At 38.3% G+C, this 23,069-nt stretch overlaps 1 protein-coding gene across 7 annotated transcripts in view; it reads left to right on the plus strand.

Moving 5' to 3' along the window:
- Positions 1-22,390, plus strand: part of pcbp4 (poly(rC) binding protein 4) — a 97,079-nt gene extending 74,689 nt beyond the window's left edge. For 3 of the 7 annotated variants that reach the window (XM_067395886.1, XM_067395887.1, XM_067395888.1), the window contains 10 exons: positions 1,313-1,444; positions 2,771-2,899; positions 4,058-4,132; positions 8,076-8,147; positions 12,863-12,904; positions 13,110-13,188; positions 13,806-13,883; positions 15,088-15,143; positions 18,166-18,335; positions 20,142-22,390. In XM_067395886.1, coding sequence (XP_067251987.1) covers positions 1,313-1,444; positions 2,771-2,899; positions 4,058-4,132; positions 8,076-8,147; positions 12,863-12,904; positions 13,110-13,188; positions 13,806-13,883; positions 15,088-15,143; positions 18,166-18,335; positions 20,142-20,490 — 1,182 coding nt within the window. In that variant the 3' untranslated portion in view covers positions 20,491-22,390. Of the gene's footprint in view, positions 1-1,312; positions 1,445-2,770; positions 2,900-4,057; positions 4,133-8,075; positions 8,148-12,862; positions 12,905-13,109; positions 13,189-13,805; positions 13,884-15,087; positions 15,144-18,165; positions 18,336-19,875 lie in introns of all 7 variants that reach the window. The other 4 variants (XM_067395889.1, XM_067395893.1, XM_067395890.1 and 1 more) reach the window with 4 other exon arrangements.
- Positions 22,391-23,069: the final 679 nt, after the last annotated feature.

Here is a 23,069-nt window from a genome sequence, read left to right on the forward strand (position 1 = left end):
AATTACAAGAAATAGCACAAATAAAAACAACAGAACAAAGAGTGAGAAAGAAATTAAATAAAAAGTACTTTGAGTTTTTCAGGTAGGTCTACTAGTCAAACACTGCATAGAGTGAGTTAATCCTTATTAATGTTATTAATTCAAGAGCAGTGAGTGATTTTTCTCTTTGTTTTTTTGTTTTTTGTTGTTTGATGAACTTTAAAGGATTAGTCCACTTTTAAATAAAATTTTCCTGATAATTTACTCACCCCCATGTCATCCAAGATGTTCATGTATTTCTTTCTTCAGTCGAAAAGAAATGAAGGTTTTTGATGAAAACAAAAACATTATTCGTAATTATTTCGCTTTTTTTTTTTTTTTTTTTCGTAAGTAGAATAGGGAAGGTGTAGGACATACAGCATAACCGTTTTGAAGAATTCAGAACGCGGAAGCACGTGCAAGGCGATATTTTGTGTCTATAAAGCATATACAGTTGTTTTTTTTTTTTTTTTTTTCGAAAATGACTGATCGTTTCTCTAGATAAGACCCTTATTCCTTGTCTGGTATCATTTAGAGCCCTTTGAAGCTGCACTGAAACTGTAATTTTGACCTTCAACCGTTTGGAGGCCATTGAAGAGAATAATCCTGGCATGTTTTCATCAAAAACCTTACTTTTCTTTTCAACTGATGAAATAAAGACATGAACATGTTAGATGACATGGGGTGAGTAAATTATCAGGAAATTTAATTTAAAAGTGGACTAATCCTTTAAGGACACAGACAGCAGCAGGTATATTAGGCTCCTGACTAAAATATACATAGGGCACCATTGACAATCCCTTTCAAGCTGGCCCACAGCCATCAGGCAGTCTTTATTGTTGATCCCAGAGTATGCTGTCCCCTGTTTATAACCAAATTTAACTCTTACATGAACCAAGTAACAAATAACTGGTGCTAGTTTACAGTAAAATATGAGATACAGCAAACCAGCTGGCAACAATCATTTTGTGTTTGCAAAAGGACAATATTCCGCCTTTGTTTGATCCCATTTGGAAAATCCAGGTTAAGTCGGTAGCAGCAGTCTTGGTAGAAGAAGCATATCATACAGCCAGTTCCCTCTGGGAGTAACCTGGGGTTTAGTCTCTTGTTCAAGGGGGAATAATGGTGATAGATCATGGATCAATGCTTGCAGGTTCAAACCTGAAACTTTCCAGATCTTTATCCATGGTTCCAAACCACCCTGAATCAAAAAATATGCTCTTTTGAAAATACCAATAAAGCCGCACCACAACTTTCAGTTAACATGTCATCCATTCTATGTTTGGCCCTCAAGGACTTGGCTGCTCTTGTGGCAAATGGCACAGTCACCAGTAAGCCTCCAGTCACGCTGCGGCTGGTCATCCCGGCCAGCCAGTGCGGTTCCCTCATCGGCAAGGGCGGCTCCAAAATCAAAGAGATCAGAGAGGTGAGTGCTTTTCCATATCCCTATCTTTCTTTCCTCTGCCCCAGGACGTCCATGTTAGGACTGCTTGCGCTGTTGCATATTTCATGGGTTTGGATGCCAGTAAAAGCCCATTTATTTTACATTTATGGTCTCTGGGCTGTCAGAATGGTATGAGGTAATGGTGAATGGTCTGTCATGCTAAATTTGGAGTGTTCTGTAATGCAGTTGCAGGGGGTGTGGGCAAGGGGAAGGTTGCTGGAGTTGGGGGAATATCAAGTGCGTTAAACTAATCAAAACAATCAGTACGTTTTAAAACAGGGTATGTTTGGCTGGTTGCTGGAGACTTACAAGTTTGCAGCACCAAGTAAACAGTGGAGCTCTTTCCTCTCGGTTCATGGGGTTTTGATTCACACTGCAGGTCTTGATGCACAGTTCTAATTTGTTGACTAGATCAGATTTTTTTTCATCTTCATCTTCTAAAAGTGACCCCTATCCGATATCTGCATTTACACTATACACTTGGCGAAAAAAAACAAAGGTAGACGTACTGACTCGGAAAAAGCTTAGGTTGAAAAGGAAGTAAAGACGACGCAATTTTCAATGGACGCTGATAAAATGATAATACTGGCTTTTGCTTTCCGCACCATCTTTGAAGGTCAGCAAAACAATCGCTTGAGCCGTCGTCCTCCATTGCGCCATTGAAAAGAGTCATGTGATAGCAGCTGGTGTTCACCTGAGTTGACGTCACTCACCACCATCACTTTTTAATGCCGTACAACTTGACAGGGAAATATCTGATCTGTCCACTTACGTGGCAGACGCAAATGCACATATCCGATTTACTTCCATTATATATCATATCAGATTAATTTCCACATATGAATGATCTGAGAATAGGTGTGCCATATCCACTCTGTGCAAAATGGGAAGAAAAAAATTGGAAGTGAGTTACTTGAAACATGCATATAAATGCGGCCTTAGATAGATACTGAATACAGTATCTGTGGTTTTGGTTATGAATGTGTGTGTGTGGTGGTTTTAACCAAGCAGTAACCTAGCAGTAAACCATCGAAGATGACTTATTTCAGTAAAGTTAGGGTTTGGGTTAGTCCTCATTATATTACCTAGGTCACTCAGGGGTGTCCAGTCCTGCTCCTGGAGGATCATCAACCCTAAATAAAGACACCTGAACTTAAACATGCTAATCAAGGTCTTAAGGATTACTCGAAACTTTCAGACAGGTGTGTGGGAGCTAAACTTTATGTGAAGCTGGCCCTCCAGGAGCAAGATTGGGCACCTGACTTATGTAAAGCTGTACTAATGATCTGTTCTTTCTTTGTGTGGCAGAAAACAGGAGCTCAGGTACAGGTGGCAGGAGATCTGCTCCCTAACTCCACAGAGAGAGGCGTGACGATATCTGGCAGTCAGGACGCCATCATCCAGTGTGTCAAGCTCATCTGCACTGTAATACTGGAGGTAATTTGACTCTGAGCAAATCCATTTGGCTTCATTAACACATTTTTATGCATGCATTGGCCTTGAAAAACTGTTGTGGATGACTATTGTGTGATATTCTTAATCTGCAAGACTTCAAAGGCTGCTGTACTTCAAAGACAGCATACTGGTTTTCAGTTGTAGCTTTAGTGGCATTGGAAAGAATGGATACAATACATTTCTGTTTTCTAAATAGATATTTTTATTGCTTTTTGCTGCCGTCAAATAATTTTTTTTTTTTTTTTTTTAAAGATACTTGATCTAACTAACTGCATGTTAAAAATCATTACAGTAATGATTATTAAATGTGTTCTCTCAGATCTCCCACAGCATGAAATGCATTTTCTCTCAAATGGTTTTCTTTTCCACATAAATGGTTCAGGAAAAAGATTTTATAGGTTTTATTCAGTGGGATTGTACTGCATGCATCCTGGCCATTCTGTTTAATTTTTAATGGACTGGATGAGGGGCAGATTGTTGACTGCTACACTGCCCATTTTAGGAATCCTCAACTGTCTGCCTGCTCCAGGATGCAAATTATGCAAAGTCACCCAATGAATATTTAAAAAGATTCTTGTTTGGTTGAGCAAGCATGGGGGATGTGCTTCACTGGGTTTGCAGCATTTTGGCCTTATTCTGACATATTGTATTTTGGCATTTTAATCAAATTACTTCATATGAGCAGATATAGTTAGTTAACGGTATAGTTATCTGTTAAAATTTTGTGTAAGATGTGTTGTAAGATGTCCCCCCCCCCCCCCCCCACACACACACACACAAACAAAATTAAAAAAATTATGCTCTGGCACATTTTCTGCATTGCAAGTTTTCCATCCGAGGATATCGTGACCAAGCATTAATAGCATTATGAAATAATCTGGTCAAATGACTTCCTGTGAGAGGATAATGGTATGCTTTAAGTGATCCGATGAAGAGCTGATCGATAAATGTTGCATTTGTGCACCGTGTCAGCATTTCCAGTCATTAAGATAATATGACTAAATGACTCTGCAAATGCCTTAGGTAAGAGAAACCATGATTTGTTCAAGACTTTTAGCGCCACTGCCTAATCAGCCAAGAGAGACTGGATCTGTAAGGTCCTGAGTTGAAGTTAACAATTTCTTTATTTTATGTTTGCAGTCTCCTCCAAAGGGTGCTACAATCCCGTACCGCCCCAGTCCTGCTCCAGGTGCAGTTCTTCTTGCTGGAAATCAGGTAAAAATACACATCAACATGGCAAAACGTGATTCTTTCATCAACAAAACTAAGTGTCCCACTTTTCTTCTCATAGAAATCACAATACTTAAAGGTGCACTACGAAAGATTTTCTTTTTTTTTAATAATTCAAATTAATACAAATTTGAGTACATAAAAAAAAAAAAAAAAAAAAAAATCTGTTGTCTCCATGCCTTACCCGATTCACAGTGAATCTTCTTATAATAATGAAATATAATTTGAGCTGTCAGGTCAGATTTTGCAGGAAATTTGAGTTTGACATCATTTGTCTTTGTGTGGTTGTCACATTCATAAATTTTGTAACTTTATTTTAAAACAATTGTTTTCAATTAATCAAAACAACAGTGGAATACTCAAAAGGTATTATTTATGTAAATTTTGTGCCTGTAACCACTGGTAACCAGATAAAAGTCAATCCATCATATCATCAGCTGAAGCCCAACTCATGTGATCACAGATACAATGCTCTGCAATTAACTTAATTCAATTAAAGGGGTCATGATCTGCATTTTTAAAATTATTTTATGTTTCCTGAGGTTGTCATAATTTAGAAATAAAAGGCCATTTTCTACCCTGATTTTCTGCCTGATTTGAAGGGGTGTGTCTGCTGTGAGACTTCACTGTAAACGACTGCTGCTATAGAGACAGAGTGCATTTAGGCCACGCCCTCTCCGGGGGACAAAAAGCTGCTATGTGACATGGTGTACAGCAAACACGCTAAAAAACCCACAACTAAGTTTTTATAAGCTGTCGACCCCAAAAAACAAATGTTTAAGGACACAAAAGTGGATATAGGCAGTGAGACATAGCACATAGGGTCATATTACTCTAAGAACTACACTGGAGGGAAAATAATCGCGACAACATATGCTAAACAAACAAACAAAAAAAAACATTCATATGACCCATTGCGATCTGTCTCACTGCCTGTATCCACTTTTGTGTCCTTAAACATTCATTTTTTTTTTAGTTCTGGGTCTTTTTTAGCTTGTTTGCTGTACACCATGTCACATAGCAGCTTTTAGACATTGTTCTGTTTTTTTGTTATATCAGAAATGACAAAGAGGCAGCCTCACGCTATATAAAGTCAATGGGGACTGTGGGATTGTTCCCCCCCCCCAGTGGGCGTGGTTTTCAGATTATGACGCGTGTCGCTCTGTCTCTATGATTGGCTAACATCTTTGCATATGAAATAAGTATTATATACGTAACTCTTACGTAAACTTTTACTACATTTGAACTATTACAGCTGTCGAGATCAACTAATGGTGAAAAGTGTTGATTATAGCATTATATGTAGGTCTACTCCCATGGCATTAAATGTTGCAGTGATGAGCATGTAGCCGATGACAGAGCACATGTCTGTTGAGTGCATGAATGCAGGGATCTCGTCACTGCAACTCGATTTCTGCACTCTCACGAATGCTTTCATCATAACTAACAGAGAAAACACGATGTAAAGATTCATTGTGCAGTGTAGACAGCGTCATTTTGGTGAGAATCCAGAACATTCACAAGCATTAGAATCCTTTGGAAGGTAATGTTATTTTTAGCCCAGTGATCCTGTACCTTCTTTCCTTGTCTCACTAAATCTCCAGTGGATGTTGTAGAATCTGATTTTGCAGAGTCTTTCGTCGCACTATTACGTCATAACGTGACAAAATCCGAAATTAGTTGTTTTCAAAGTTTGGTTTCAATAAAAGCTGTTTTTGGACTGATGAGAATAAGTTTTGAATTCTAAAGCTTACAGGATGCTTTTTGTAGTACAAAGACCTCTTTTGATTTCTCAATTCATGACCCCTTTAAACTTCAACTGCTATAGGGCAAATCTTCAGTAGTGCACCTTTAGTAAGCGTTAGAAGAACAGTTCACTCAAAAAAACACTTTTTTTTTTTTAAATAATTGACTCACCCTTGTGTATTTTCAAACTTTTATGACTTTTTCCTTCTGTGGAACATAAGTGAAATTTTGAATATCCCAGAGCTTTTTTTCCCCCTCAGAGTAATGAAAGTGAATGGGCTGTCAAGCAACAAAATGACAAACCAATTACAAAAGTGGTCCACAAACGGTGTACTGTAATCCAAATCAAATTTAATTTTTGGGCAAAACTATTCCTTCAAGGCCTTGTTCTCGCTGCATACAAATCTGATTTTTTTTCTTCAAATCCAGTCTTCAGGACTGGCGGTCTAAACTGACATTTTGCAAGGGAAGAAATTGGAATCCATTTGTTCAAACAGTATAGTCAATGTCTGCTACAGCTACATCGATTGTGACAGTCATGACGTAGGTGTCATCATGATGCCAAGATAGGTGCTTCTTCTACAGAAGAAATTAGAAAGCTGTCATTATGGCTTCTAACCATGGTGCAGAATATATAAGGCGTTACAGTATTTTACCAAGTATGAATGTAGTTTAGTCTACAAAAAAAGAAAGGGAAAAAAAAGAAAAAGATTTTTGATGCCTGTGTGAGCAAGGCCTTATTGTCTCAAATATAATTAATGGGATTGAGCAGATCCAAAAACATAAAACCCACTTGTAAATATGCTGTCTGTCCTGAAAATACTTTTCATATTCATTTGATTCTTAATATAGTAGTGTTTCATAAAGCCTCACACAGCTGACAGCATGCTGCCTTTATTTCCTGTAAAATGAGTCTGTCCATCAATGAAGGGTGTTGGTGGGGGGCAGTCTGTGTTTATGAAATATTTCTGAAGCTTATTTGTTTTATCTGCTATTATTAATGTCATGGAGTGAAGTCATGTAAAAGTGTTGCAAACATGTATAAAGTCATCTAGTTTAGTTCCATTTATTGGTTTATACATGTCATGTTGAATTTAAACCTGCAGCTAAAATCATATCTAATACATATTGTGAAAAACCTCAATACAATTTCAGTGTGAATGGCATATTTAATTTAACGCAAATGAAAGCGAGGCTGAGGGATGGAAGTATATTCAGTTTCTATTCAAAGAACCTCTTGTAACACATCCGTGTGCAAATGATTTAATTCATGATTGAATTAGTAGCAATTTTAACGAAATCCTTCGTAAAACTATTCGGCTACACTTTATTTTAAGGTGTCCTTGTTACAGTGTAATTACTCATTTAGGTATATTTAGGTGTGGGATATTAACAACATGCACTTATTATGAGTTTAGGGTTCGGTTTGGGTTTAGTTATGCATATTCTACTATTATTACTATAGTAGGTACATGCAACTTGTAACAATGACAGTGTAAAAATAAAGTGTTAGCAACTATTCCTAACTAGGTTGTCAGATTTAATTGAATGGCCATTGAACAAACTGTGCTTCCATCCTTCACAGCCTTGTTTTCGTCCCTGTCAAATGAAGTTTGCCATCTACCCGGACTAAGGTCTATTGTTCCACTCTTTAATCTATCGTTTTGCCTGTTATTCACTTCACATAATTTTCTAACATGTCTCCAGAAGAGAGTAGAGAGGCCGTTATGTTTATTCATGTTGACACGGCTATTCATTATCAACACTCCTATGCATGAATAACAGTAGCATTAAGATCAGTCAGGCTCATGAATATTCCTCACCATTAAAAGTGCTGTGGAGTCATTCGCCAATGGTGTAATTAATCGCAGTGGCATAAACTTTGAAGTGCGTACGTATGATACATCGTCTGTTTGATATATTTATGTGTCTGTCATGAAAAAAGGAAGATTAATGTCTAATAATGAAATTAATGTTCATTGCTTCATATCAGAGAACATCTTTTTTTTTTCTTCATTAACCCTTTTCTGTCTGTATTCAAATCATGCTTGGTAATGACAGCAGTAACAGCAAAACTGCCGCTAATGTACATGCGAAATATGCATATTCGTAAGACTAATGAGTAATGACATGCGAATGAAGCCTTGGTTTGTGTCTCTGTCCCCTATTTGCCTTTTCTAAGGTTTTCGAAACGTCAGAGTTTGCGTCTCACCCGCTTTTCTCAATGGCTCAGGGAGGGCTGGATCTGCAACAAGTGAGTATTATTTATCCATGACGGATAATATAGGGAGCCATGCTTCCCACTCTTTCTTTATTTGCCTCTTTCACCCCTGCATGGAGATGGGAATTCTGTTCCCCTCTGTCATTCCTCTTGCCGCATGTTGCAGCCAGTGTCCTCCCCACTTGAGCAAGGGAGCGAGACTACAGCAATTACTGTTTTTAGACATGAGATTGTTATTCCACTTGACGTTCCATTTGGGCATGGCTTTACCCTCAACCCACTGCAATTGCATTGATTTTTGCTAAGAATTGTATTTTGACTTGATTTTGTAAAGTTGTGTAAACTTTACAGGTATTAGTCCCCCAAGGCCATGGTTTCGGTCCTATTATATTTACAAAATTAAAGGCGCCCTAGAATTGAAAATTGAATTTACCTCGCCATAGTTGAATAATTAGAGTTCTGTACATGGAAATGGCATACAGTGAGTCTCAAACTCCATTGTTTCCTCCTTATGTAAATTTGAATTGTGCAAAAGACCTCTGAAGAACAGGCAAATCTCAACATTACTGTTACGTAACAGTCGGGATCATTAATATGTACGCCCCCAAATTTTGCATATGCCAGCTCATGTTCAAAGCATTAGACAAGCCAGTATTAACGTCTGGAGCAGCACACAGACTTTATTCAGGTAAGCAAACAAGGAGAATAGCGAAAAAAGTAATAATAACTGACATGATCCATGATATCATGATATTTTTAGTGATATTTGTAAATTGTCTTTCTAAATGTTTCGTTAGCATGTTGTTAATGTACTGTTAAATTTGGTTAAACTTACTATCGTTTCTTACTGTGTTCACGGAGACCAGGGACGTTGTTATTTTCATCATTAAACACTTGCAGTCTGTATAATCCATAAACACAACTTAATTCTTTATAAATCTCTCCAACAGTGTAGCATTAGCCGTTAGCCACGGAGCATACAGCCTCAAACTCATTCAGAATCAAATGTAAACATCCAAATAAATACTATACTCACATGATCTGAGCTGCATGACGAACACTTCGTAAAGATCCATTTTGAGGGTTATATTAGCTGTGTGAACTTTGTTTATGCAACGTATTATAGAGTCGCGAGCTTGGGAATGGGGATCGCGAGCATTTAACAGGGACAATTTTTAATTATGCCCCAAAATAGGCAGTTAAAAAAACGGAATAAAAAAAAATCTATGGGGTATTTTGAGCTGAAATTTCACACATTCAGGGGACACCTTAGACTTATATTACATCTTGTGAAAAAGTGTTCTAGGGCACCTTTAAAGCTTCAGTATATAAGAAATTGTTTACCAAAAAATAATTTATATATAAAGAAGAATTTTACATAGCTCTTGTCCATACAACTATGAGCTCCAAAACAAAAAATATCACATAAATTACACCATTAAATGAGGCAAAAAAAAAAAAAAAAACAGTTTGCAAACAGTTTAGCTTTGAAGCATGTAATTTACAGGGCAGAAAAATATCACACTTTAAGAGGTGCTTATCACTGACGCTTCTGTTAGGAACAAACATCTATTCTTGATGTTTTAAAGTAACAGGATTCTCTGTCATTGTGGGAAGTTCATTTGGGGACACTATGATGGTGTGAATGACTGTTAATCTCTCGACTTAAAGTTGAGGTCTTTTTGGGCAGACAATTATCCGTGTATATGCGCATGTTCTACTATAAGATTAACAGGAACAGTTGATAGCATCACCCATTCCCATGTCAGCCGTTAAACATAGCGATGAAAGAATGTTTATCATGGCCTGGAGAGACACAAAATATCAAGGGCAAGACAGTTAAGCTTGTGTTAAAGGAATATATCCTCAAAAATTATCATTGGAAATCTATGATTTTCTTTCTTCTGTGAAACCCAAAAGGAGATGTGTATATTATGCATATAAAAGCACAGTTTTGCTCTCAAACCTGTTTTAAAGACATGTGAGAACCAGTGGCATCTGTTGTCTTTGTCGATTTTTTTTTTTTTTTTTTTAAGCGTAACGCATATAATATGCCAAGTTTGAATACGCAGATGTTTGAGATTGAGAGCTGTGGCAGAAAAACATTTTCAGTAAAACAACTAAAATTTAAATTTTTTCTCACAAAAATTTTTAGCTGTATGGAAAACCTCAGCATAAATATTACAGAAATCATCCTGTGTGTTTTGAGAGTGAATTAATGATGACAGAATTTTCATTTTTGGGTGAACTATTCCTTTAAGTGTCAGCCTCCTCTGACTAATGCTGATGTAAAGGCTAAAAAGGGGAACCACGTGACCTTCCAATACACACACTCTTCCTCGAGAGCTGTAAAGACGAGGTGTCAGGCCCGAGCAGTGACATTCTCTTAAACGAGCGGAGATAAATGCTGTCTGCCAGGAGACGGGACTGACAACATCACCACGGCTCTCGCTAATGAAGGCCCCATGTATGTGTGTGTGTGCGTAAGGATTACGCAGCGTTAAGTGGCTCAGCCAGGTGATTAATGCTTTTCTGTGTTATTTATGAGCGTTCTGAGCTTGGAGAACAGGAAGGAAAGAAATAATAAGGCAATGACTGAAATAATGGAAGCTCCCCCTCCTCCTTTTTCGCTACCTTAATTCCTTCCCCAGTAAGCACACATACGTTGCCAAGCATTTGGAAGCATTGTGTTATATTTTAAAGTAATAGTTTACCCAAAATAAATTCCTGTTTTAATTTTTTTTATTTATTATGCACAATATTCCAAATCTTCTGAAGTGAAATGATAGCTTTGTGTAAGAAATAGACCAAAATTTCTTTGTTCAAAAGTAGCAACAGATCTTTTCTTCCGTATTGTGAAGTTCATCCAGATGTAATTTGGATTGTCCAAAAAAAAAAAAAAAAAAAAAAAATGTTGGTCAGGGATTTGGTTCTATCCATTGATTGTTGATTGGATTTAGAAATGTGGGTGTTTTCACTTGACAGTAAAGACATTTTGATTTAAAATTTACGAAGCCAAAATGTTTCTAAAAAATGAAACATGCAAGGATGATTTAACTGTTTAAAGTAAGATCTACAGTATAACATGCATTTACAAAAGGGCAAATTTTCAGTCTTCTCCACATTCAAATCTCATTTGCATTCAAATGACGCATCAAGATGCGTTTTCAGGTTTGAACATAAATTGCGGTCTTTCCTCCAATTTTGGATTTTTTTTTTTAACTGGACCTTCTGTTCTTCTTTCAAGTGATATTTTAAACATTTTAAGAACAAATTGAAAAGGGGACATAAACAAGGATAGTGAAACAAAATGGGAAAATATCAGAGACATTGAAAGTAGAGGTGGCAGTCATGTAGCACATTCTGAGCTCACCTTCGAAGACAAGCTAAATCCGTCCTGACAAGGAAGGGTCAGGTTTTCCCCCCTAAACAGTGTTTGCCTTTAGAGCTGTGACCAATCATTTTCATTAACTTGGCTGCCAGAGACACAAACTAGGGTTGCTCTTAAACATGGACTGCCATTTCTGCATCGCTGATCTTTTTATTTTATTTTCCATTTTATCCTCCCTCGATTTCTCTCTCTCCTTCTCTCTTCCACGTGTTTAAACTTTTAAACAGGCTTATGCAAGAGAACCTCTGGGACTAGCACGTAACATTCTCTGTAGCTTTTGCGTCTGGCTATTTGGCTTCTCATTCTCTTTGATGCAGAAGCCTTGATTCAGAGATCTTCTAGTTTCACATCTGTCCCCTTTAGACATTTTTTGAACTATGAGAGTAGGTGTGGTGGGGGCAGAGACCCCGTAGTTCTGGCATAACCAATCCAAAACTCTTCTAAAATCAAACAACGGACCAGTGAAGACAAGCAAACAAATTCAGACTGGAATGTGTACATGTATATCTTATGTAGATATACCAATATTTACATATCAACACATATTCATAATTTAGTAACTCATCCCGCCTTGATGAACAACAGTATGAACTTGTTAACTCTTTCCCCGCCATTGATGGAATTTTCCGGCTTTCCTTGTTTTTACTGTTATATGGTAGGGGGTGCTATTACGCATTTTCTGAAAGAGTAGATAATCTCCAGATCAAAACAGAGGTAAAAAAGGAGCAGAAACAATTGGTAAAAGCATTGCTTATGCACGTTGTAGTCTTTGAAAAAAAACAAGACGATTTTCTAAATTTCATAATGTGTTGATAAAAAAGGAATGCATAGAGCTAGATTAAAAAATTATATTGGGGCCATGAAAGTTTTGTGAAAATTACCAAAAATGCTGGCGCTGCCTGGCAAGTTTTTAAAAAAATGCAGGCGGGGAAAGATTTAAGTAGTTAGCCAATCACAACAGAGTTCAATTACATACTGAAGTCAATGTCATCATGAAATGGCATGTGTAACCCATCTGTTATTTAATCTGTGTCATTTCAGAGTAAGAAAACAGTATATTCTGTGAAAGAAAACAATGTTGGGTGAAATGTTCATTTTAGTACATTTGGATTTCATGTTTACTTTAAAGACAGAGAAGAACAAACAACCTCATTAATGATTAGGGTCATAGAGAAAAAGGTTTTTTTTCTTTTTGTTTTAAGAAAAAAAATGCAAAAAGAAAGTATGAAACACTTCTGCTACAGAATTACCCCGTTTCCAATTTTGCAGTTGTTTTAAATGATTATGAGGAGCTTTAAAAAAGAATGATTGAATAAGATGTTCTCCATTTTAACACTTGTCACTATTTCTTTTTCAGGCTTATACTGTACAAAACCAATATGGCATTCCACACTCAGAGGTAAGAAGCTTTAGAGAGAATTTCCGTCCTCATACTGCATAACTTTCATTAGTTGAGTGTCCTTTTGTGAAGGTAATGAGCCTGTTTTACACTTGTAAATGAACTATATGATTCAATTCTCAGCTGTGTCTTCTGATAAGAGTAATAAAACCTTTTCATAAAAAAAATGAAGTGACATTTCACTCCCATTTTTCTTTCACCTCAGTTGGCCAAGTTGCACCAGTTGTCCATGCAGCAGGGTCTTGCCCCCATGGCTCAGCCCACGGCCACCCAAGTTCTGCCCGGTATGTTTTGCCAATCCAAGTCTCTTTGAAGAGGGAGATAAGGGTTGGGATGGGTTATTATGGGTTAGACATGGGCTTAGACTGTAATCAACTTGTCGCCATCTTATTCACACATGCAGGACTCCCCTTTTTTAAAGTTCACATGAATTAGTAATTTGGTGAACAAGTGATCCATTTCAAGGCCAGGAACAGTGTGAAAGAAAAGAGAAGTAGATTTTTTTTCCCCCAATCAGTTAAGTTTGTAATACTGAAGTGGTCTATTCTTATTATAAAGTGCAAAAACACCCTATATTTACCCAGAAGCACAAATGTGCTTTAGCAGCGCTATATCCCCACGTACAGCAATTGTTGATGTGACACAATTCCATCAGACAACTCAAGCTTAAGTATAAGTCGATTCCAACAGACCTCTCAAAGACCCATAGGCCACCCAGGTTCAAGGTAATACACCTGAGCTCCATGGAGCATATGGCACATGCAGATTACAGCTGCAAAAATGGGGACAAATTTTACAAGGCTCCACAGTCAGCTCCTGGGGCTTCTCTGAGCTGTGATAAATGTCCAGCTAAAGCTTTCCTTTTCTTGTTCCCTCTCTTTTTTTTCTTGCTCACAACCAGACATCCAATTATACAGCCACCCCAAGTTTTTCAGTGATGTCTTTCAAGATGTCTGGAGATTCCCAACATTTGCGAAAGGTTTGTTGTTAAAGCCAACAGACTGTTGAACATTATGGTAAATAAGCACTTTCGGTGCAAATGTGAGAATCAAAAATCCCCTTAGAGGAACTGAGGGGTCGAAACAAATGTAATAGTTGCCCCCCGCCTCTAAAACTACAAGAGCACATCCTATCTTGATATGGCTGGGGAATTCGATTATGTCGGAGGTAAAAAGCTCATCAGTCAAGGCAATGTTTCAGTCTATTAAATAGGCCCTTGTTGGGCTAGGAGGCACTGTTGGGTCTGGGCCTCCTGCTGAGACAGGAAGTAAAGGAAAAGAGAAACAGGCTAGCTCTGTGCACGTCATTAGTGGTTAGGTGATAGCGGTCTGCTAACAGATAGGAGAATGCTTAAAAGAATATTCTGGGTTCAATACAAGTTAATCTCTCCTGCAAATTTGTGGATAATTTGCAAGATAATTTGGTGTCAGAAATAGGCCTATGTTGAGGCCATTGAATCTCTTCTCTGGTAGACCAAGGGTTTTCAGACCTGTCCTGGAACATCCCCAGCACTGGATATTTTGTTCCCTCATCTTACACACTTGAATCAACTCATCAGCTCATTAGTAGAGACTGCAAGACCTGACGTAGGTGTGTCAGTTAAGGGAGACAGTGTGTGAGACAAAATGTGCAGTGCTGGGGATTCCAGGACAGGTTTGAAAACCCCTGCGGTAGACCAATTTTGAATGGTTTAACACTGTTTGTAACTTTTGAGGTAAGCTGGTCTAGGTGGTTGATCAGTTGGACTAGAAGCTGCTGGGATATGTGGGCTAAATATTCAAAGGTACCAAACAAGAGTAAAGACCTGCCTTTTATGTTGTTCAGTTAAATAGATACTCCAGTGTGCTATTTTGGTCCAATCAAACAGACTGCAATTCGGTTTTATGCCTCTGATTTGGTACACTTAATCTTAAAAACTTATTCATTCTGAACTATTTCACTGCTCTATTTTGTGATGTCATTTACAATGAACACACAAAGGGTAAAGGGAGAAAGAAATGCACTGTGCATGATGGGAGAAAATAAATTGTCTTGAGATTACTCTTGTCCACATAAGTTCAGAGAAGCTTCTGTCAAATTTAGCAGAACTAAACAGTGAACAAAAAGAAAGGGAAATAAGAAAGCAAACAAACTACAGCGAATTGTCCTACGGTTTGTTAACTTGGTACCTATTCCTCTTCCAGCAGGCATTGAGTCCAGTTCCCAGACAGCATCACAAGAACTTCTCATTCCAAATGACGTAAGAAAAACGTTTTTTCAAGATATATTTCTGTACAGTAACACTTTTTCTTTTGTAATGATGCTTATGTTCATCTTACATTTAAGACTATATTAAGCCTTGGAGAATATCAGATGAATGTCAGATGTTTTTTTAGACATTCTTGATATTTTTGAGAGCACCTCTCTTGGCACACTTTGGCCTTGCAGAAATCATGAAGCTTTTTGTTTCAAACACACTGACTTGTGTCTTTTTATCTGTCCACCCCCTGCTCTGCCAGAAGAGCTTCACAAGATCCAGTTCAATCCTGTCATGGCATCTGACATGCTTAGCACTCCTCTGCTGTCAAAACAGAGACGGTAAATAAAGCCAGAACCTTTTGTCAGAGCTCTAGGTTGTGGTGCAGACCCTGCACCCCAGGGGCCAATGGGACGTTCCCTTCATGCCTGCTGACCAGGGCTCCCTCTCGCCTCCACGTCTCCCTGAGATCACAGGATTAATCGACTGGCGAAGGGCCCAGCTGTGGACTCAATACTCAATACATATTTTCAACTCCCATTGTTTTGGTATTTTAAGGCCTCATGCCCGACTCATAATAATCTACTGGTGCCTAGTAAAGGAAACAGTTTTTAATACAACCAGGGCTGTTCACATAGGACATGTTCTTGTATTCTTTGACTTTTATCTGACTGTTTTCTAGTTAAAAACATTTATAACATTTTTACTTTTGAAAACAGGTTTTGAGATTTTGATCATTTAAATATTTGATATATATATATATATATATATATATATATATATATATATTTATATTTCACTGAAAACAGCAAGTGAGTGGAATATGGTACATTTGCAAGCAACACATAAAAGCAGACTTGAATACTTCTAAACAGGTCTGAGTTTTTAAGCTTACATAGTGTATAAGCATTTTTGATTTCTTGTGCAGCTGTAATGGCAGAAAAATTGAGTGAATGCGTTATCTAGAATGATTCCATACAAGTGAAGTCATTTACTACCTTGATGCACATGAACAGAACAGGACTCAGCTCTTATCAAATTGACACTAGCTTCAAATATAACTTGACTTCCTGAATACATTTATTAGGTTCTTAACCTCAACATACATGATAAACTTCAAAGAAACTTCACCCATTTCTCCAATCAAGGGCTAATTTAGCATGCTTGTACAGTCATATTCCTGCATAAAGCCATAAACAGGGTGATGGAAAGCATGTATTATTGAAATTCCCTCACAGCGATGCAATTCCAAGGCAAGGCGACATCAAACAGACATCAAACGCCTGGCAGACTAAGTTGTTTATCATTCGCAATCAGGTTTCTCTCTATAGAGGAGCAGTTTCTCCATGGTGAACCATCCCCCCTAACTCGCCTGAAACATGCTACAATTAGATTGGGATCGGATCAGTGCTCGAGAACACAGCAGTGGCAGCGGATGCAGCTGGGTCAGAACTCTACCTGTTGAAAGATTGCCCTGTGAGAGGTGGACGAGGCCGTCAGTGACACCAGTTTTTGATGGCAGGAGATGTGTCCTCACTCCCCAGACTTTCAAAACTAAGGCCTAAATAGTAGATTCACCTTAAATAGGCCTGTCTCCAGCTAGGCTAGGTTATACCCATCTCTTGCTTTGGACAGAATTGAGCCATAGATTGCACCTTGATTTCAGTGGATACAAAGAAATCAATGAAACAGACCAAACTGAATTTTTTTGTTTGGTAAACTTGAAGGCTGGGGGAGGTTGTGTGGGTGATAGTACATTGTTTGTTTCATTATCCTATTGCTTGAGGATGTATAATTCATAGATTTCTAAAAATGAAGGATGTCAGTGGGCAAATATGTGGTGCAGTGCAAAGGACATGCTGAAGTACTCTATGTCAGGGCGGCAGCGAGACCTGGCGGTCGACTACAAGCACTTAGCCACAATCAGCTGAGCCATTAATAGCCCCTGGGCACCAGGGAGAGCGGTGTGACAAATCAGGAGCTTTGACGTTCATATGACTCGTGAGGAAAGGAATGCTTTGTGGAGCAATTCTTGCCTACATAATCCAACTTGCACTCAAAGTGAGGGTTGGGGGGCTGGGATGCAGGGTGGACAAAAGACAAGCTGTCAGTCATTTGAATGATAAACTGTTAACCCATCCCATTTGGGGTCACTCCACTTTATCATTGTCCAGGCTTGACACCAAGCCCTAAGGTCACCCAACCCCCATGGTCCTTTTCCTTCAAGCTGTGGAAACCTTCCACAGCAGGTACAGTGACCATCTGGATCCATACAGTGAGTTTTTGTGGTGCTGCATGTCCTCAACTTTTTTTTGATGCTGTCATAGCAGGATGAATTAGTTCACCACCACCTGTTGTTGATTTAAACTGACCATCTAGATCCACTGAACTATTAGCAGATGCTTGTTACAGAGACAATGCCGTGTCATCTTAGGTCCAGATGAACAAACACATAAACCAGCACTTCAGAGCCAACCATGATGACATGCACACAAAGAGAGATGGAAGTGTTTGTCAAGAAACACATTAGATACGGGCATGAGAGTGCAAACACTGTCCCTGAAATCAATAGTTACTTAGCCACAAAGATGGGCGGTAGGGCTGTATGCCATATTTTATGAATTTCAGAATTGCAGTTGACCATGCGACAGGGAAATTATCCTGATGTGGAATTTGACCAACATAAATTTGGCTTTCTTTAAACCGGTCATGTTGTCATAATGTTTAGCGTTGCAATTTATCCCATGAGCCATGGTATCCAATACTACTCCTGGAGGGCCACTGACCTGCAGAGTTTAGCTCCAACCCCAATTAAACACACTTGAACCAGATAATCAAGGTCTTCAGGATTTCAAGAAACCTCCAGGCAGGTGTATTGGAGCTAAACTCTGCAGGACTTTGGCCCACCAGAAGCAGAACTTGACACCCTTGTCTTAGAGGGAAAAAGTGTCATGGAATAGCTGTTTAAATCTGTTGACAGTGAGATATATTTATTGACCTGATTGGTCTTGTACTTTCCTTTCAGCTGATTGGTTCAATAATCGGCAGGCAGGGTACAAAAATCAACGAGATCCGCCAAGTGTCAGGGGCTCAGATCAAGATCGGCAGTCAACTGGACAGCACTAGTGACCGACACGTCACCATCACAGGCTCCCCAATCAGCATCAACTTGGCCCAGTATCTAATCACATCCTGGTAAGCACTGGAAGTCATCCCATCATGACAGATTCAGGGTATTTGTACTTGACCACTCCATGTGTTTATGTGGCATATTTTACACCATAATGACCTCTAGAGGTCCCTGAAGTAGGAGACCCTGACAAAACCTCTGGGAATATTCATTCGGGGGTCTGACCAGAAGAGAAGCACTCTTGAGCAAAGGCATTGCACAACTACAAAGCAAGAAGATGTGGCAGAAAGAAGCCAGGCTGAGGGATTAATTGGCCAAGTTTCAAGCCAGAGCTTGTTAAAGCTTAAAGGCAGAGCATTTTGGCCGCCTCATAGACAGACTGTAATTTTCTCCCATGAGATCTATGCGTTTGCAATTTGATCAAATGTTGTGTCAGGCAAGAAAGCAGTAAATTCCTGACAGCTCAGTTCCTCGGCAAAGACTTCTCCGTCAATGCTGGGGCAAAATTTCATTTGCTAATGCAACAAAATGAATAGTTCTGTTCTTTACCCAGGCTAATGAAAATTGTTGTATACTTCTAACGTCAGTTCAATTAACATAAGGTAGAATTTGCAAAACACACATAATGAATCGAAACAATTCAAACCACAAGAACATTTTTATAGTTCTTGTTAGTAAAGAGTTCAAATCAGTATCTGAATAAGATGACCAGTTTATTCTGTTGACCAGAGCATATGCATTAATGGATAATAATGAAGGAACAGAATAAGACTCAACTCCAAATTAGTGGCTTCTTTATTTAACAATCAGTTGAAGCATTTTTCTCTATATTCTGTATTGGCTAGCAAAAAAAAACAAATTAAGATTTCTAACAGATGCAGTGTCATGTACAAAATTATTTATTAATTCTTTTAGCATATTATGACTCAGCAAGTCGACAAGAGAGCAATAATTGGGTCTTGAATGAAATATTAATGCTTGTCTCAGGTGTGTTCAACAAGCAGACCGGTGCAGAATGTCAAACTCACTCTGAGAAACCCCTCATTATTTTATTTGAAATATGTTACTCAGGCTCCCTGCATGGGAAGATTACTATTTTGGTTTCAAGATATTTTGGGAAAGCTTTTGTTGTTTTGCTTCTGTCTTAATATTATTGATTTTACTGGTTTCTCATCAGTTGAATTCATATCAGTTTGGTTTTCGCCAAGCGACAGCAACAAACGCCGACCTCAGAGCAACCCAAGGCACTCTAGCGTCAGAATATTTCCTTAACGAGTCAGCTCCATCAAGCCATTAAAAATCAAACATGATTATTCATGTCCTTGAAGAAGTCTGGAGACGTCACCCCCAATCAGTGTCACTCAGTAAGAATACTTCCTAAGAGACAATCGTCTCGTTTCAATGTATTGCATCAGAACGTTCTGCATATTGAACACACCCCCTACTTGATAATGAGGAATCATTTCTACGCCCTCGAAATACATTAATGGTAAAGCACGTTTGATTACATGCATTTGCAATTAGTACCATGTTGACAAATGCATCTTGATAAAAGATAAAGGAAATGCTACTGAAATTGAAATCATTTTGTTTCTTTTCCCAAAGCCCCTACCCAAGCCATCACCCTCAATTAAACAGCTCCTTTCCCATGAGTGCCAAGGTCCCCCCTCAAATAATCTGTTGCAACCACCAGCAAAACACACCTCTCTTATGATTTTTTTGTTTCTGTTTTTTGATTTTTTTTTTTTATCTTTCTCAATTTTTGTTTAACATGTCTTTTATTTAACCTTCTAACCCTTCTCCATCCGGCTCCCCTCCCTTGTCCCTCCACCCTCCTCTCCTCCACCTCCTTCCTTCCCTCCCTCGTACAGTTTAGAGACCGCCAAATCCACTGCCCAGTCCTCCTCCATGTCGACCCCTGTAGACCTCAACATGAGCTTCACCCAGACTGCTCCCCCTGCATCGTCCTCTGCCGCAGCCCTGGCAGCGATGGGCGGCCTGCCCCACGCTCCAATCTTGGGCGCCCCCTATACCCTCCCCCTCTCCAGCCTCCTGGGAATCAAATCCGTCCCCTTCCTGGCACTCTCGGCCCCTGCTGCCACAGCTGCTGCCGCCGCCGCTGCCGCCCCTGCCCACGGCACCTTGGCGTCCTACACCGCCAAGATCTCCTCCGCCAACGGCATCAAGAAACCAGAGCGTCAGAAGTTTGCGCCCTACTGAAGTTCGCTGAGAGGAACTAGCCAGTACCTCCTTTGTTTCCGAGACAACGACCGAAGAGGAATACTTTGAGGGTTCTTCTCTTCTAGCCTGATGTAGCTATGTAGAAACAGACGGTACCAATTTGTTTTCTTTTTGGTTTAGTAGCTTGTCCTGAAAAACTGTAGGAAAATAATGGCATAAATTTTAACGGTTTTGTTTTTGTTTTGTTTTGTTTTGTTTTTGGCTGAGGTAGCCGCTAAAGCCATAGACTATTCCTAATCTCCTATTTTCCCAAAATCTTTACACACGTTTATTGTCTGCTCTTATTTATTGATAACAACGAAATATTCCCGCAAAGAGTTTATAACGTAGAACACTGTTGACTGATGCTAATCTCTTATGTATCAGCTTTTATACAATGATGTCTGTGAATGCTTCTGTATACAACTTCCTGATTTTTTTAGAAATCTTTAAATGATGTATTAAAACAAAAAAATGAAAAAAAGGAAATGTTTTTAAAATGACAACAGATCTAAAACTTGCTTTTGTGTTACATTTTTATGTTTTGTTCACATTCGTTTTGAAATGTTATTTATTTTATTTATTGTGCAGAGTGTTTCTTTTACAGTCAATGTTTGTTTTCTGTAACGGCTGCAGGTTGAAACAAAAATCTTTTCAAATTTCTTCCATTCAATCATGGTTACATAAGTCCTGATAAAGACACAAGCCTGAGTAACCACGAACAAGACAGTAGTTTAAGTAGTGAGTTTCTTTAGATGGGAAGTGAATGGTGCAACGGTGAATTCTGATATAATTCAAAATCTGACTACGAAACAGCTAGCAAATTCGTTTCAAAACTTGGCTAGCCATGGCTGAGTATGAACATTATTGTTTCAGGGGGTTTCTTTCACCATTTCTAATGGCATAAAATGACTACTATGCATGGTGACTGCCCTTGTCGGAACCTAATGCTGCATGTTGACTTGGCCCCTCACAAGTACACACTAGCTAAAAAGATAGCTAACGCGTAGGTCTCTTTGTTGATGCCGTTAAAAATAGGCAGTGCTGCAGAAGAGCAATATTCGTCTGAAAGTACTAAAATATACACATATAGCAGACCTACACATAAACATGCTTCAAGTGTAGCTACAGTAATCATTATGCTCGATCACAGAGTATATTACATGGACTGACTTTTTCTTTTTCTTTTTTAAAAAATATAGAAATAATCACACTTATTTTTCTAAAACTAGAGTCCTAAAAATTGAATGTGACCACTCACACAGTTCATTCATGTGGTAGATGTAGTATAACCTTGACTCGTGTTTGTCATTTTTTTTTTCTTTATCGTAATTTTTTTTTGTTTGTTTGTTTAGATCTTCTCAAACGTCTGTCCCATACTCATTTGCATGAATTTAACTTGGCGTCTATGCAAAACATCTCGGGGGTGGTTCAGTGAGGTATCCTATGTCATGCTTCATAGATGGCCCTAAATAAACCACCGTTGGAAAAGGGCTATCAGCAAAGATGGAATCCAAGACAAGGACAATGATGCTCTCGAATTTATGAACCATGCTATGTATAATATATATACATAAATATATATATATATATATGTTATATTATATCCATATTTCCCATTCCAAAGCCTAACACATAACCACCCTTTCACACACTATACAAAATGTCACAGTGTGGCTATGTTACGCACGGTCACACTTCACCGTGATAATTCCACGATAGCCGGACAAGGTTTAAAAACTGTTCAGATGCTTGAATTATCCGAGGTCTGGTTTTTGGATTCACACAAGGTTTCATTTGTCAGCCTTGGCTTAAATGCAACTCTTGTTTTAGTTTTATTCATCAATGCCATACAAATGAATAAAAACAATACTGTATTAACGTAATCCAGTCTCTTTTGTTCTTTTTCAGCTGCGTGAAATGGAACAACATTAACATTAATAGCTAAGTGTGTGTGCATGCTGGGATAGTCACAGTGACTAACAATGCACAGTCAGTTTTTTATTAATCATCTATTATAGTTATTATTATTTTTTTGGGGACTTTAGACCTGAAAAGAGTTTAAACTTAAGACCTCAAATAAACAAGCAATTAAAACTAAGCCCTAAGGTACAATGTGTGTTTTATTAAAGCAATAATCCACTCAAGGCCAAAACATTGCAGTGATTTTATCATGGGTAAGGGGTGTTTGGCCATTAACTATGGTAAAATCAGTGTACTGTATAACCTCCAGTGCCATGTTGCGTGCATGAAACAGCAGCTACAGTAATATAATACAAGACAGCAGTGTTCATTTTTTTTTTACATAAATTTTCTTGAAAACTGGAGTGATGTACAGTACAAAACAACCAGCTCTGATAATCTCGAAACTTTGCTTCAAAGCAAAAAAGACTGGGAATGACATAATTGAACCAGAAACTATGGTAAAATATATTAAAAAAATATATATATAAAAAAAATATTCTAAATATATTAAAACTACTTATTTTAAGTTTAAAGTTGGCATTAAATAGAAATTCACCTATTCTATTTTCTAAATGTATGTTATAGATCTTATTGTGAACAATTCATCCATGCAT

This window comes from Chanodichthys erythropterus, chromosome 10 (assembly GCF_024489055.1).
Source record: "Chanodichthys erythropterus isolate Z2021 chromosome 10, ASM2448905v1, whole genome shotgun sequence".
Lineage (NCBI taxonomy): Eukaryota > Metazoa > Chordata > Actinopteri > Cypriniformes > Xenocyprididae > Chanodichthys > Chanodichthys erythropterus.